Genomic DNA, 14,316 nt, shown 5'->3' on the forward strand with positions numbered 1-14,316 from the left:
TCACCCACCTCCATAGATAATAGCCTCTCCTCTGACAAATCAATCCGTCCCTCGGCCATCTTCCTGTGTCCCTCACGCTCCGTTCGAATCTTCAAAAAGACCGGCAAGACATTGGTACAGACAAGATCAACCGTACCCCAAGCGATTACCGGTGACGGCGACGAGATGGACGAATACCGCTTTCCTAACTCCCGCCTCAAGAAGAAGATGGACGACCCGGAAAAGACACCTCTTCTGCTTGTTGCCTGCGGCTCCTTCTCCCCTATTACCTTCCTACATCTGCGCATGTTCGTCATGGCTGCCGACTACGTCAAGCACAACACGGATTACGAGATGATAGGCGGATATCTATCTCCTGTGTCCGATGCATACAAGAAGCAAGGCTTAGCCCCAGCAGAACACAGGTATGCAGCCAGACTCTAGCCTGAAGCTTCTCGATTGCTGACCCTTCCTTTTAGAGTTGCCATGTGTCAACTTGCCATTGATAAAGCCTCCAATTGGCTCATGGTTGACCCATGGGAAGCGGAAAAGAAGGATTACCAGCCCACCGCCAAGGTGCTGGACCATTTCGATCATGAGATCAACGTTATCCGAAAGGGCATTGACAATGGAAACGGTGCCCGGAAACCTGTTAAGATTTCTCTGCTCGCCGGGGCCGACTTAATCCAGACCATGTCTACCCCCGGTGTATGGAGCGAGAAAGATCTGGACCATATCCTCGGAAGATATGGCACTTTTATCATCGAGAGGTCTGGCACCGATATTGACGAAGCCCTGGCAAGCTTGCAAAACTATCGCGACAATATCCATGTTATCCAGCAACTCATCCAGAATGACGTCAGCAGCACAAAGATAAGACTATTCCTGAGGAGAGGCATGAGCGTACAGTACCTTATCCCAGCACCCGTTGTTGAATATATCGAGCAAAACCATCTGTACAGAGATGATGCTCGTTCTTCGAGCACCACTTCTATCCAACACGCGGATGGTGACAAAGGGAAGTCCAAGGAAACCCCAGCAGCCAGTTAAACGTTATATGACGATTTACGAACTTTTTTGATGTAAATATCCGGCCAAGCTAGCATGTCCTCGAGGAGAGGCGGGCCAAGAAGAAGAAAGCAGTTTCTCCCGCGTGCGAGGGGGAAAATGCTACCAGAAAACGAGCTAGACATTTGCCATGACGATGAACACTGACTGTTCCGGCACAATGCCAGGTACTCTACTTGTGTGATCAAAGAGAGGCATATACCTGCCTCAGCATTGCACTCATCAACGACGAGACATCTAGAGCATGCGGAGTTGGCAAAGCGAGTACGTATGGATAGTGCGCTTGGAACAACCCAAAAGTTGGCGCTGGCGTTGATGGAGTGGTCGAATGATTTACGCCGTGAAGATGATTACTCTAGAGATATGATGTGCACAGAGACTGAGGGACGTCGATATAAAGCCATCTGGGCCACTGAAGCTCAGAGGGTGGTCCTTTTTGGTAGAGGGCAAGATGCCGTGATAGAGGAAGTCTTGGCGGAGAGGCCAGGATAGAGGGAAGAAAGCTATATACTCGGTATATCATGACATTTTGCACCGGTAGCATTGCGCCCCATGAATGTTGGGCAGTTTTCTCACAATGTCTCGCATACACCGGTTTACCATCACAGATTCCGGAACACAATTTGTTCTTTGAAAGGTGGAACATGTACATTGAATGAACCTTTTCGTACCATCTCCCACAATACAATAGATATTATCGGAGAGCAATGCGATATACCCCATACCCTGCGTCCCCTCCCCCATGTGTGCCCTGCGTGTCATACTTCCGTTCTTCCGGCCGGAGAGAGCGGACGTGGTTGCGGTTGCATCTACCCAAGCAAGTACAGTATCAAGCACGCTCCACCTACCCTGCAACACCACCACCACCACCACCACCACCATGGACTCTCCATTGCATCGTCCCAATCCCTTTTTCCCCTTCTGCCCTCCTAGCTCCAAGGTGCACCGACCGCCAGTCCCGAATCCGACCCGACTCGGCCAGCCTCCTGGTTTGGACCGACGCCAGGCCTGTTCTGCACCCACTCGTTGAGCTCCTTTCTGTCCTTGCCCGTGTACTTGAGGACATCCTCGTCGCTGAGGCCCGAGCCGCGCTTAGCGGACTGGAAGGACGCGTATTTCTGGCCGAGCCACGACTTCTTGGGCTCGTCATCGTCGCCGTGGATGTCCGGGTTCGCGCCCGGGTCCGTGCCGGTGTTGTACGAGATCGGAGACACGTTGTTGAGTTCATCGTCGTTGTTGTTGTACCTGGAGGCTTGCCGCTGGTCACGGTGGTGGTCGTTTGGTTGAGAGTGGTGCCCTTCCTGGTTGCTTGGGTTCGCCGGGTCGTTTGCGGCAGCGAACTGGTTCTTGGACGCATTTGATGTCGGGTCCCCACGCGTCTCCTGTGTACCGTTGACATAGGACTCTTGCCTCTGAGCCGAGGCGTCTTGGTTGTCCCAGTCACCTCCGTCGAAGGTCTGATATGGTTTCAAGCTCGCGCCGCGATCCCTATCCGCGGCGTCTGGGCCTGACATGCTCCCTTGGGGCAGCACATAGCCCATTGGCGGGCCGGCGTCATAACTCTGGCGACCGGGTTGAGTGTCGTATTGTTGCCACTGCTCGTAACCACTTTGCTCTGCCGTAAAGTCATGACTCTCCTCCCTCACCGGTGGGGGTTGCTCGTGCGGCGCATATTCTGTAAGACGCCGCTCTCGAGCGTTTTGATCATAGTCAACTTCTGAGAAGTTGGTCCTGATTTTCCTGATTGGTTGCGCACCCGTTGCTGTCGTTGGCTGGCTGTTGAGGTCGGGTATGTCTGCTCCCTTCAGACTTGACGATCCACAGCCCATGTTTTGAGGGATTCTTGTTGTTGTTGAGTTCAGACAGCTGTAATGTAACAAGTTGCCTGTTTTTGCCTGTGTCGAAGGAGATTACGTTGTTCTTGAGATGTTGGAGTAACTAGCTCCCATCAAGACAGAGGAATGCGGCGGTGGGTGGTGATGATGTCGTTACTTCGCGATTTCCGGGCCGGTTGAACCCAATTTCCCCAGTTCAGAAGCTTGGGCGGTGGCAGTGCTTTGGTGTATTGTTCGCGATCGATTCTACCCTCGAGCTCAGTGCTTTTCCACCCATGAAACTTTCGTTTTTAAACAAACAAAAAAAGCAAAAGGCGACCACGATCGGAGCAGTACGTCCTCGAGATTACCTCCCAGTAGGTTTGCTGTAGACAGGCAAAATCCAAGAATAGGTCACAGTCTCACGTCAAATCACACAGATGCGGCATAGCCCTCTTCAAAAGCGCTGCTTGGGGCCAGATGGTAGTGTGACGTTACCCGGCAGATTTCCCTGCACACAGTAAAGGACCGAGTAATACTTGCAGCAGATCAAGGGAAGAGGCGGAGTTGTGGGGTGAGATGCCGCCCCAACCGAGGCTCACCAGATTACAGTAGTTGGAAGTAAGTACTTGTAAGGCTAGTAGGCTATTGATAGGCCTTGGTAGGTATGTATCACAGCATGTAATGACAGCCGAAAGGGGAATATGTGGCTTGCATTAGTGCTAGCCATGTCGCCAGAATGACAGTGTCTTTATGAATCGAAATGGCAGAGGAAGAGAGCATCTGGATTGGTCCTCTCGGGAGAGGTGCGAGTAGTATATAAGTACATGGTATTGGTACATTCCTTTCCCCCTTGAGAGGGCGATAAATTGGCTGCAATGCAATTCTTGCTCAACCGGCTGCGAATGCCTATAATGCGCAATTTTCGGACATTGGCAATCGTCTTGTCGTCCAGCTAGATGGATACAGTCAAGACCGCGAAGGCCGATCCACAGGCAGAGTTGTCGCGATAAGGATTGTACCTCGATACACTTCAACGGGCCAGCTCGACAATGTGTTCCTATGGCGTGCGGACCTGACACCTGCAATGATCATATGTGCGCAGGGGATCGGAGCCCCCGAGATATTCATTTCATGCAGGGGCCGACAGTGCTGCAGTGTGCGGTGTGCATACTGACAGCAGAGTCGCAGGATGGCACACGCTCCTTCTCCGGTACCTGGGCTTCGACTGTTCAAGCGGGAAATGGTCGGAAAGTCGATGACTGGTCTAGACAACTGAAAAAAGCTTATAACGGCTTCACACCTCGATGGATGCTAGCGATGCCTCCCGTCAGATCCTCGTAGCCTTGTCCTGGTGTGACAAATCCGGCTTCTTCGATCATTTCCTTGAACTCCTCTTGCGTGGGAAACCGTTCGATGCTTTCGACAAGATATTGATAGCTATCTCGATCACCGGCGACCAATTGGCCTATCAAAGGAATTGCCCCGAAGCTCCACCTTTTGTAGACAGCATTGAACAGGGAGTTGTTGACGTGGCTGAACTCTAGACACGCAAAAACCCCGCCTGGTTTAAGGACTCGAAATGCTTCGCGAATGGCGGCTTCCTTGTTTGTGAAGTTGCGGATTCCAAATGCGACCGTATAAAGATCAATCGATTCCGACTTAACAGAAGGCATGGATTCAGCATTTCCCTCCATAAATGACAGTCTGCCTGAATTCCAATACGGTGTTTCCTGAGCTCTTTTCTGGCCTTCAGCTAGCATGTCTGCATTGATGTCTGCAATAGTCACTTTGGTTTTGAGGTCAAGGTTCACATTGGTCGCGTGGTCAAGCATGCGGAATGCAATGTCGCCGGTGCCGCCCGCCACATCAAGGATATTCCACCCTGTTTCGCTGGTTCGTCTGCCCGGGTTGAGACTGCGGACAAAGTAATCCTTCCACAGGCGATGGATTCCCAGGGACATCAGATCGTTCATGGTATCGTAAGAGGATGCGACCGAGGAGAAGACAGCACCCACTAGAAAGGCATAAGCAATCTGAATATCATGGTCGGCTTGTGAATGCTACCTCTGGCCTCCTTTTGTGTCTCCGAAATGGTCTCGAAGCCGAAGTGAGTTGTTCGTTCATTTTCACCAGGGAGTTGTTGGGGTCTTAGCGAGCTCGTCGTAAGTAGTCGCCGTGCCGGTGTCGAACCAACGGAACAGCCTTGTAGGCGGCAAGGCCTTCGATAAAAGGTACGAAGCATTGATCCGAGTGAGATGCTAACCGGTACTATAGAACTTTAGTCGACGAGAGACTCGGAGCTCAAGGCCAATTTTCTCTTGTCGCAGTTTCAAAAACGATCTAGTTCAATAGGATCCCGGACAGCCAATCACCAGGCTCGAGCATCCATCATCGACTTCTCCGGCTCCGGCGTCTCATTCCAAGCAAGGCCATGGCCGAGGATAACCGAAGTCCCCATTCAACATTGACTGCACCCAGTATCTCAGCAATCCTCATTCCAACTCTCTCTTCTCTTCTCAATCTGCTCCCGCAACAGCAGTCCTTTTTTATTTTACTTGCTCAGGGCGGGTTGTTCGCTTTAGAAGAGTGAGGATGAAAAGTCGAGCTGTTTTGAGGTCCTTGACGGCATCCTGCAGATACAAACAGGGTGTACTGCTACGGCGACCAGGGATACGATGGGCAAGCGATACTTGGTCTGCCGGGCCAGCACAGAAAGTAGGATCGGATTCGTACGTTTCGACGTTGCCGCTTCTTGTCCACGCTTTTCCCGACTGACCCTACGCCGCTAGAGTACATTTTCCAGGAGCCCTGAATAGCAAATTTACCTCGACCATGAAGTTTCAGAATCCAGCCGAGGAGAACGCCATGCCCACTTACAGAATAATGGATGCCGATGGCAACATTGTCGACAATACCAGAGACCCCCAGTCAGCCTCTAACGAAGAAATCATTCAGTGGTACCGTAATATGTTGACTGTCAGCATTATGGATTTGATCATGTTCGATGCGCAACGGCAGGGACGGACCAGCTTTTATATGGTCTCTGCGGGCGAGGAGGGTATTGCCGTGGGATCAGCCTCGGCACTGACGCCGGACGATGTCTGTTTCCTGCAGTATCGCGAACAGGGGGTGCTCGTCCAACGTGGCTTCACGTTGAAGGAGATGATGAGCCAGCTGTTTTCGAACAAGGACGATCACGGTAAAGGACGAAACATGCCTGTACATTATGGCAGCGGTAAGCTTAACGTGCATACCGTTTCGAGTCCTCTAGCAACCCAGATCCCACAAGCGTCTGGGGCTGCATATGCATTGAAGATGCAGCGCCTCATCAACCCGAATGTTCCCCCTCGGATCGTCGCCTGTTACTTTGGAGAGGGTGCAGCGAGCGAAGGAGATTTCCACGCAGCACTGAATATCGCCGCCACGAAATCATGCCCTGTGGTGTTTGTCTGTCGCAATAATGGCTTCGCGATTTCGACAGCCAGTATCGAGCAGTACAAGGGAGATGGCATTGCCAGTCGAGGATTGGGGTACGGCATTGACACCATCCGGGTAGACGGCAACGATATCTTTGCCGTGAGGGAGGTCATGTTGGAAGCTCGTAAACGGGCTCTTGAAGGTGACTGCAAGCCCATCCTCGTGGAAGCTATGAGTTACCGCGTCAGCCACCACAGCACCAGTGATGACAGCTTTGCATATCGAGCCAAACGAGAGGTAGAGGAGTGGAAACGGAGAGACAACCCCATCACTCGACTACGGAAGTGGATGGAAAAGAAGGGCATCTGGGACGATGACAAAGAGAAGGAAGCGAGGGCGTCGATACGCAAAGAGGTGCTGCGAGAGTTTTCGGCCGCAGAAAAGGTCAAGAAACCACCGATACGAGCTATGTTCGAAGATGTGTATGAGGAGATCACGCCGGAGGCCCGAGCCCAAATGAAAGAACTCAAACGGATCATCGAAAGGTATCCAAAAGAGTATAGCAGCATCTCGCAGCATGAGGGAGGAATCAAAAGTCTGGAGGAGTGAGTCTGAATCGGTTAATAGTGGCATCAACACGTACAGGTCACCCGAGGGAAGAGATGGAGTCCAATTACCAGAGACGCCATACCTATCATATCAGCTCAATCCAATCAGAGCAAACTTGGAAGCCTCTGATTGTCCATGGTGGGCAAGGCTGGGCCTGTGAACAAGGGACACGTTGGCTATAACAAGGCTGTGTGTGGGGAAGGCTGCAGACTGAGGCAAGGGGAAACCGCCAACTGGATGGCGGACCCTTGATAGTGCCACTCGGCGCCACTGTGGCTTCCGTATTGCCAAGCCGGGAAGGTTTAGTGGGACCCCAGCCACCCACGCTCTGGGCCGCCGCCAGGGTTCAAGGAGGCGACGAGGGTCTTTCGGTCCGATCTTCGACGCTAAGGCTCTGCGTCAGCCTCGCTTGCCTCGAGCTGGGCTTCCAGCCTCCTTCAATCTCTCCAATCCTGTTGTCCATCTCGTTGTTTTCTGTGAATAGAACCCGTTTGCTGTGGAAATGGCCAATGAACGGACACGCTGCTGGTTCACGGCTAAACTGAATTGGTCGAAAATGTTTCCCGGCTCCTCGGTTTTGGCGTCAGGAGATTGTGGTGTTGTCACAGAAGCTGACGTCGTGTTGTCTACCCAGTACCAGCCTCCTCTCCGCAGAAACCGTCAGTGACTACTTTTGTGCCCATGGCCATGGAATTTTTTTTCTCTTCTCTTCCCTGCCGCATCACTCTCAATCTGTCCTTGTCGTTTGTCCAGTAAATATCCGCTGATGAACTTTGTTGTGTTACTTGTCATGCTATCAACCTGAGTTTGCTAGTTTCCTCCAGCTTTTTTTTTGTGCTTGGTCCTTGCTGCATTGTTCCGGCGTTGGATATTGTTACCCTGTACACCATGTATCCCACACTGGCAGGCTCAGTGCTTGCGGCATTGACCCTCTGCTCTCTCATACCAAGCACAGAAGCACAGACCTATTCGTCATGTAACCCGCTACTGCAGAGTGAGTCCATTTCCTCCATCACTTTTCAGTACGATGACTGACTGTACTCAGGTGGATGTCCTGCAGACCCTGCTCTGGGCAGGAGCGTCGACGTTGATTTTACGGCAGGCTCCTCAAGCGAGTTCACCGCGTCAGGAGCTGTCAGCTATACTTCCGACGGTGCAGCCTTCACCATCTCCCAGCATGGCGATGCCCCCACCCTCTCCTCGAATTGGTACATAATGTTCGGCCATGTCGATTATGTGGTGAAAGCTGCGCCAGGAACAGGAATAGTCAGCGCCGCTATTTTGCAGTCTGATTGCCTTGACGAGATCGACTGGGAATGGTTAGGCGGGGATAATACGCAGGCCCAGAGCAATTACTTTGGAAAGGGCATCACAACAACTGGTTACAATAGAGGAGCCTACCATGGGGCACCCAACAACCATGACGAGTTCCACACATACAGCATCGACTGGACTGCCAACCAGATTGTTTGGTCAATCGACGGGACTACGGTTCGAGCCATGACTCAAGAACAGGCTGAAGCCGGCCAGTATCCCCAAACTCCCATGTACGTCAAACTGGGGGCCTGGGCTGGTGGTGATCCGTCCAATCCCGAAGGCACGATTCAGTGGGCTGGAGGGGTCACTGATTACGCGGACGGGCCCTTCACCATGTATGTGAAGTCCGTCCACGTCACAGATTACTCGACCGGGTCCCAGTATACCTACAGTGGGACCAGCGGCACATGGCAATCCATTGTTTCCACTGGCGGCCAAATCAACAGTGAAGGAGATGGAACACCTGCGTCGTCTGGGACAGCACCCGCCGTTACCTCCTCCGTGCCCAACAGTGCTCCGCTCGCCTTTGGGAACAGCGGCGACACTTCTTCTGTGTATGCAACGCGAACAGGCTGGCCGTGGTCTGGAACGGCCACAGCCACAGCAGTGTCGGTGGTAAGCTCTTCAATTTCTGGGCTGACAAGTCAGTGAATTTTTCTCTCGCTCCAGCTCCCAATATCGTGTATATGGGCTAACCGGTCTTTAGTCAACATCCCCTCCCTTCTCTTCGTCCTCGTCGGCAGCCTTGCCTTTGGGTTCGGCCTCGGCTTCGCTTGAAGTCGTCACGTCGTACAACGAGCAAGGTTTTCCGACACTGGTCAGCATCAATCCGGCGGCGCCAACGGCGCCAAAGAGCTACGATAGCCAAGGGTTCCTCATCACCAGCACCACTGCGATTCCTCTCTCCACATATCAACCTGCGACGGCACAAGGATCGCCAGTCACAAGTGTAGCAGGTTCTCCGTCATCGGTGAGCTCAGCACCTGCTGTTTCTTCGACCTCGGCCCCAGGACTATCCGAAAGCCCGAGCTCCGCAGCTTCCGCTCCACAGAGCTCGAGTGTTACGGCATCGGAAGCTCCTGGAGCTGCGAGTACATTGTCCAGCACAGTGCCTATCTCGACTCTCAGGTCGACATCCACACCGATATTGAGCTTTGTATCCACCTCAGACTCCCCCACGGCGTCAACGACAGTTATTTCCACCGAAACGAAATCAATAACCATATCCACATTTAATTCTCCCTCAGGCGTCGCCAGCTCGTCTTTCTCTAGCTTATTTAGTTCCCAATCACAGTCCGCCCTTTCGAACTCTGGTACCGTTGTCGGGACCCCAATCACAAGCAGCACAGGTGCCACGAGCATCTCAGGCAGTGCATCGATCTCAACCCCAGCTTCATCTACAGCGTCATCCTCTTTAACAAGTCGTTTAACTTCGGTCTCTAGCAAAACTTTGTCGACGACTAGTTCAAGAAGCACAACAAGCGGAAATCGGAGCAGAACCGGCACAGTAAGCTCACAACAAAGTACAACATTGGCGACATCGAGTCAAGTGTCGAGCAGAACATCAACGATTTCGACATCGGCCACAGCATCAGGAACGCCGCCTGCAGTGAATGGTGCGGCTCAGAAACGGATTTTCCATCCCCTGGAAGGGGTTGTAATGCTAGGGGCATTATGCTTGTTTTGAGCGAAAAAGCTTGGGAGGGGCGTCGACCAACGGGGGCGGCATTTGTCAGCTTTACCAGGGTTTGTAATGGAGGGTGGCGCTGGAAGGTTTCCAGAAGGCTTCAGGGGTCTGGCGAATGCACGAGGCTGCGACAGCCTAGGGACATCACACTGGTGGCGCTGTGGACATGATGAGAAATGACTGAGATACCCGGATAGAAGGACAAGAGATTTTGGCCCGTTCTCTTCAGGCGGGCTTTGGATACGACGAATGATACACCCAATAATGCGCCGTCCCTGGACCTCATTTCGTTGACATGCTGGTATTAGTGTTGGGCGAACAGTAAGGGTTGCTGGTCTAGGGCAAATGCCTTATCGCCCTGGACCTCGTAGTGAGAAAATTGATGCCTTTTCCATCCGTTATCTGGACCATGAGCAGCATTTGATACCAGAACCGCTCATTTCCGCTTCCTGAAAAATGAAGACAGATGTTGTGGAAGGCCCAGCTGACCATCCGTATCTCTCCCCTCGCAAACAGCCTAACCGTGGGCCAAAAGGGGGGGGGGGGGGGGTAAGAATGAGTGGGTGGAAAGGCACCAGGCTGGCTCCCCTGCCCTCCCTTCCCCTCCCTGCCCTGCCCACGGCGTAGGTAGGTACGTCACAAATCATCATCGCACAAAGTTGTGTACAGTAAATTACTCCACCACAACCACTTTTTTTCCATTTGTTCGTTCCTGGTTGTCTGTGTCGCCGCGGGTCAAGCCCGCCACTGGCCGAGCGAGTCAAAGCCAGGCATTTCGCTGGTGCACCCTGCCTTGCCCTGCATCCTTAAAGCTGCAACCATCCCACTCACTCACTCACTCACTCACTAACCTCGACAACTCCAAGAATCCCGGACGCACAAACCCTCCCGCTCTGCCCGCTCTCATTTCCTCGCCTTCCTACCACCTCTTGCACCTCGTACCTGCAGTGCCACCATGGCGACCGAGGCTCCTGTCGATATCTCGCAGACTCATCCCTACACCTGCAATTCGTGTGCGGTGGCCTTTCGCAACAGTGATGCCCAACGGACTCACATGCGGAGTGACTGGCACAGATACAACCTGAAGCGTAGGCTGGCCGAGTTGCCTGCAGTCTCCTCGGAAGACTACAACGAGAAAGTTATGGCCGCTCAGGCGACCACTAATGCTGCCGCCGCCCAAGCTGCCTACGCCAAACTGTGTACCACCTGCCAGAAGACATACTATAGTGAAAATGCATATCAGAACCACCTTGCAAGCAAGGCACACAAGACAAGAGAAGTGGCGTCAGACAGAGGTTCAGCACGAGATGCAAATTCCGTAACTGCGTCCGACATGCGGCGGCCGGAATCCACTGTCGGCTCGACAGCAGACTCGGAACCCCGAGATCCTGTGGCGGAAGCAGAGTTCGAGCAAGTGGTTGCAGGCATGAAAGAAACGTTCATCCGAGATATGCCTGGAATTACACGGAGACCTTCAAACCCTCCACCAGACGCAGAGCCTCGAGAAGATCATCCCATGTCACCAGAAAAGACCGAAATCTCGTCAATTCCCCTCTCAAGATGTCTATTTTGCAATTACGACTCTCCCAACCTGAAACTCAGTGTCACGCACATGACCAGGATACACAGCCTATTTATCCCTGAACAGAGTTATCTTGTTGACCTGGAAGGTTTGATCCGATATATGCAGGCCAAAATCCACCAAAACTTCGAGTGTCTCTACTGTCACAAACTCAGGGGCAATGCAGAAGGTGCGCAAACCCACATGAGAGACAAGGGTCATTGTAAGATTGCCTTTGAGACAGAGGAGGAGATGATCGAGGTCGGACAGTTCTATGACTTCTCCAGCACATATTCAGACGCTGGTGAGGAAGGGTCCGATGGCGAGATGGAAGGAGCAAATTCACAACAGAATGGTGGAGTCAAATTGGAGGGTACAGCAGAAGACGGTGCAGACGATGGCTGGGAAACCGATTCCTCCTTCTCCTCGCTCGACACCAACGAACTTGCGTCTGTCCCGAATGACGATCGAACCCTCTCTTATCAACGACTTCCCCTGCACAGACACCATTCCAACACCGATCCTAGACCCCACCGAAACGCAGACGGCTGGCATTCACACGCTCATCACCACAATAACGCGGTCTTCTACGACGAACATGAAATGCATCTTCCCAGTGGCAGGGTGGTTGGTCACCGAAGCTTGAGGAAATATTACCGGCAAAATCTGCATAATTACCCTACGGCCGCCGAGCGAATGGAACGTGCCCAGAGATTGATCGAAGAGGGAAGCTCAGAAGACGCGGACATGGACGACGTGGATCTTCCGGCAACCCCTCCTCGAAATAGTCTCATGCGACGCGGTGAGGCCGGTATGCTAGGCGCCACGAGCCAGCAGCGACGAGATGTCCGCTCTGAGGAGATTAGAGCTAGACAAAAGGAGCGACGGGCGCAAAATCGGTATCAGGCCAAGTTGGAGAAGCAGGCCAACAGTCAAAAACACTACCGGGTAAGTGTTGATTGAAGAAGACTGTGCATTCCATCGGAGAGACGCTGACTGGCTTTTAGGATCCACTATTGCAGTGATTGATGAGAGAGACCGATGCTCTCTATGCCGACTGATCCGACGGCCACAAACCTATCATGCCGATAACAGAGCTTTTCCGATGCGCCGTACATAGTGTTCTTTATTTCGCATAGCATGCATATCGCAGGTTATAAAAAGTCAACTCCGGAAACAACAAAAGTGATACGACATGACGACGCATGGTACCCTAAAAGCGGGTGTTTGTTGCATGAATGAATTCACTGGAGGGATTTCGAGTCATTCTCGATGAACTCAGAGGATGGTCCTGGCGCTGTCTCAGGTCCCGCCTGATAGTCATTTTATCGATAGCGGAGGGAAGTGTCGCAGCGGTCGCTGACGAAGCGGCGAGATCATCGCGAATTAAATGGCCTATTTTTAGTGTATCGGCATGCTTGGGCTTGAAAGCTGCCTCTCAATACATTGGGTTGGCCACAGGGACCTCCTGAAAACCAACCTCGGTGACACACAATACCTTCGTTGCTCTTAATATTCTGTCGGCCCAGGCAAGGCTCAACGAGCAATAAAGGCAAGAAACTTGGAAAGGGGCAAAAAATACTCGGTAAATAGTCCACCGTAGATAGGAAGTAGGGTGGCTTGTACGGCGGATCAACCGACCACTTGTCCAGCCTTGGCGTCCAATTCCGACTGAAGATTCGACTTGGAGCTCTCCATTGAGTTGCACGGCCTGCTCTTCTGTCAACATCACTGCACTCTCATCTAGAAGTTAACCCTTGTAGAACGCCCTCGCTTGACTAGCATAGACTCTTTTTAACCCACTCTCTGCTCGACCCATCCGCGAGCTATGGCCAAAAAGCGTACGTCTTAGTCTACCGAGTCTCTTTTCACCCTCTCCCAACAGCTATTCATCAACTGACATCCTATGCCACAGCCAAATCCCGCACTATCGCCGTCCGGCTGATCTCCATGGCCATGACGGGGTACTACAGGACGATGGTACGTCCTCGCACGTCGAGACCAATGAGCATGATGAAGTACGACCCTGTAGTCAAGAGGCAGGTGCTGTTCTTGGAACAGAAACGAGGGAAATAAAATTGCCGCCGCGGCCCCAAAGAAAAGAGGAAATTATAAGACGGATACTATTGAGAGGGTTCGCTTCGCTTGGTTGCATGGTAGCTTGGGATAACGAGAGGGAAAAAAAAATATATGGAAGCTAGCAAGCAAGTGAGAGGAGGAACGGGAGCACGAAGCCAGCGAAATCCTGAGGTTGGAGAGAAGGATGAATCTTCTGAAAACTTGCGTTTGACGACAAATTCGACAAAGCTACCCGAGCGGTACCCAGGGAACGAGATCGAGTTGACATTGCATTCTCAACGCTCGCCGCAGTGATCCCGATTCAGCCCACGCCAGCTCGAGGAAGACTGATTATCATGTTGTGCGGAACCTCCACTTCGAGAAAGAAAAGCGCAGCACTCCGCCTTCACTCCATCCCTCTTCACTCTCAATCGACATGCGACCAAACCTCCCCACCCCAATCCCTCAATGCCAAGAAAACAAGCACAGCCCGTCGTCGCAAACGAGACACCGCTGGTGTGAATCTTCCATGCGTCTCACAAGATAAACACCACACACGCAAACACAGGAAACAGCCGTCTTGGGAATGAAGCGAGCTGGATTGACACCGCCTGGGCCTATGTACTCTCCGTTTCAAGGAGACTGCACCCACATGCGGAACTGAAGTTCTCATCCGACCCAAGCGCCAACCAAGGGCTGCCAAACAAGACAAGACAAGAGAAGGAAAGAAATTGTTCTGGAATAAGTGGCCCGGCACGATCTGGTCTGGTCCGGTCCTATCTGATAAGACGTAATTGTTCCAT

The 14,316-nt window shown here is 52.4% G+C and overlaps 7 protein-coding genes across 7 annotated transcripts; 5 read left to right on the forward strand and 2 right to left on the reverse strand.

Moving 5' to 3' along the window:
* Positions 1-165: 165 nt before the first annotated feature.
* A1O5_05924 (nicotinate (nicotinamide) nucleotide adenylyltransferase) lies at positions 166-1,029 on the forward strand (the record flags this gene model as incomplete). Its single annotated transcript, XM_007746521.1, has 2 exons — positions 166-404; positions 459-1,029. 2 exons carry the CDS (start codon positions 166-168, stop codon positions 1,027-1,029), a joined length of 810 nt encoding a protein of 269 aa, XP_007744711.1.
* Positions 1,030-1,976: 947 nt separating this feature from the next.
* A1O5_05925 (uncharacterized protein) lies at positions 1,977-2,876 on the reverse strand (the record flags this gene model as incomplete). The annotated part of the gene is made up of 1 exon (XM_007746522.1): positions 1,977-2,876. One exon carries the CDS (start codon positions 2,874-2,876, stop codon positions 1,977-1,979), a length of 900 nt encoding a protein of 299 aa, XP_007744712.1.
* A 1,271-nt stretch (positions 2,877-4,147) lies between these two features.
* A1O5_05926 (ubiquinone biosynthesis methyltransferase) lies at positions 4,148-4,837 on the reverse strand (the record flags this gene model as incomplete). The annotated part of the gene is made up of 1 exon (XM_007746523.1): positions 4,148-4,837. The coding sequence occupies one exon, from the start codon at positions 4,835-4,837 to the stop codon at positions 4,148-4,150; it is 690 nt and encodes a 229-aa protein (XP_007744713.1).
* An 859-nt stretch (positions 4,838-5,696) lies between these two features.
* Positions 5,697-6,890, forward strand: A1O5_05927 (2-oxoisovalerate dehydrogenase E1 component, alpha subunit; the record flags this gene model as incomplete). The annotated part of the gene is made up of 1 exon (XM_007746524.1): positions 5,697-6,890. One exon carries the CDS (start codon positions 5,697-5,699, stop codon positions 6,888-6,890), a length of 1,194 nt encoding a protein of 397 aa, XP_007744714.1.
* An 888-nt stretch (positions 6,891-7,778) lies between these two features.
* On the forward strand, positions 7,779-8,858 carry A1O5_05928 (murein transglycosylase; the record flags this gene model as incomplete). The annotated part of the gene is made up of 2 exons (XM_007746525.1): positions 7,779-7,884; positions 7,936-8,858. The coding sequence occupies 2 exons, from the start codon at positions 7,779-7,781 to the stop codon at positions 8,856-8,858; spliced, it is 1,029 nt and encodes a 342-aa protein (XP_007744715.1).
* A 1,991-nt stretch (positions 8,859-10,849) lies between these two features.
* A1O5_05929 (uncharacterized protein) lies at positions 10,850-12,418 on the forward strand (the record flags this gene model as incomplete). Its single annotated transcript, XM_007746526.1, has 1 exon — positions 10,850-12,418. One exon carries the CDS (start codon positions 10,850-10,852, stop codon positions 12,416-12,418), a length of 1,569 nt encoding a protein of 522 aa, XP_007744716.1.
* A 939-nt stretch (positions 12,419-13,357) lies between these two features.
* On the forward strand, positions 13,358-13,531 carry A1O5_05930 (50S ribosomal protein L33; the record flags this gene model as incomplete). Its single annotated transcript, XM_007746527.1, has 1 exon — positions 13,358-13,531. A coding segment is annotated over one exon (174 nt), but the record flags the coding sequence as incomplete, so codon positions are not given.
* Positions 13,532-14,316: the final 785 nt, after the last annotated feature.

Source organism: Cladophialophora psammophila, assembly GCF_000585535.1.
Source record: "Cladophialophora psammophila CBS 110553 chromosome Unknown aczJe-supercont1.8, whole genome shotgun sequence".
NCBI classification, from domain to species: Eukaryota; Fungi; Ascomycota; class Eurotiomycetes; order Chaetothyriales; family Herpotrichiellaceae; genus Cladophialophora; species Cladophialophora psammophila.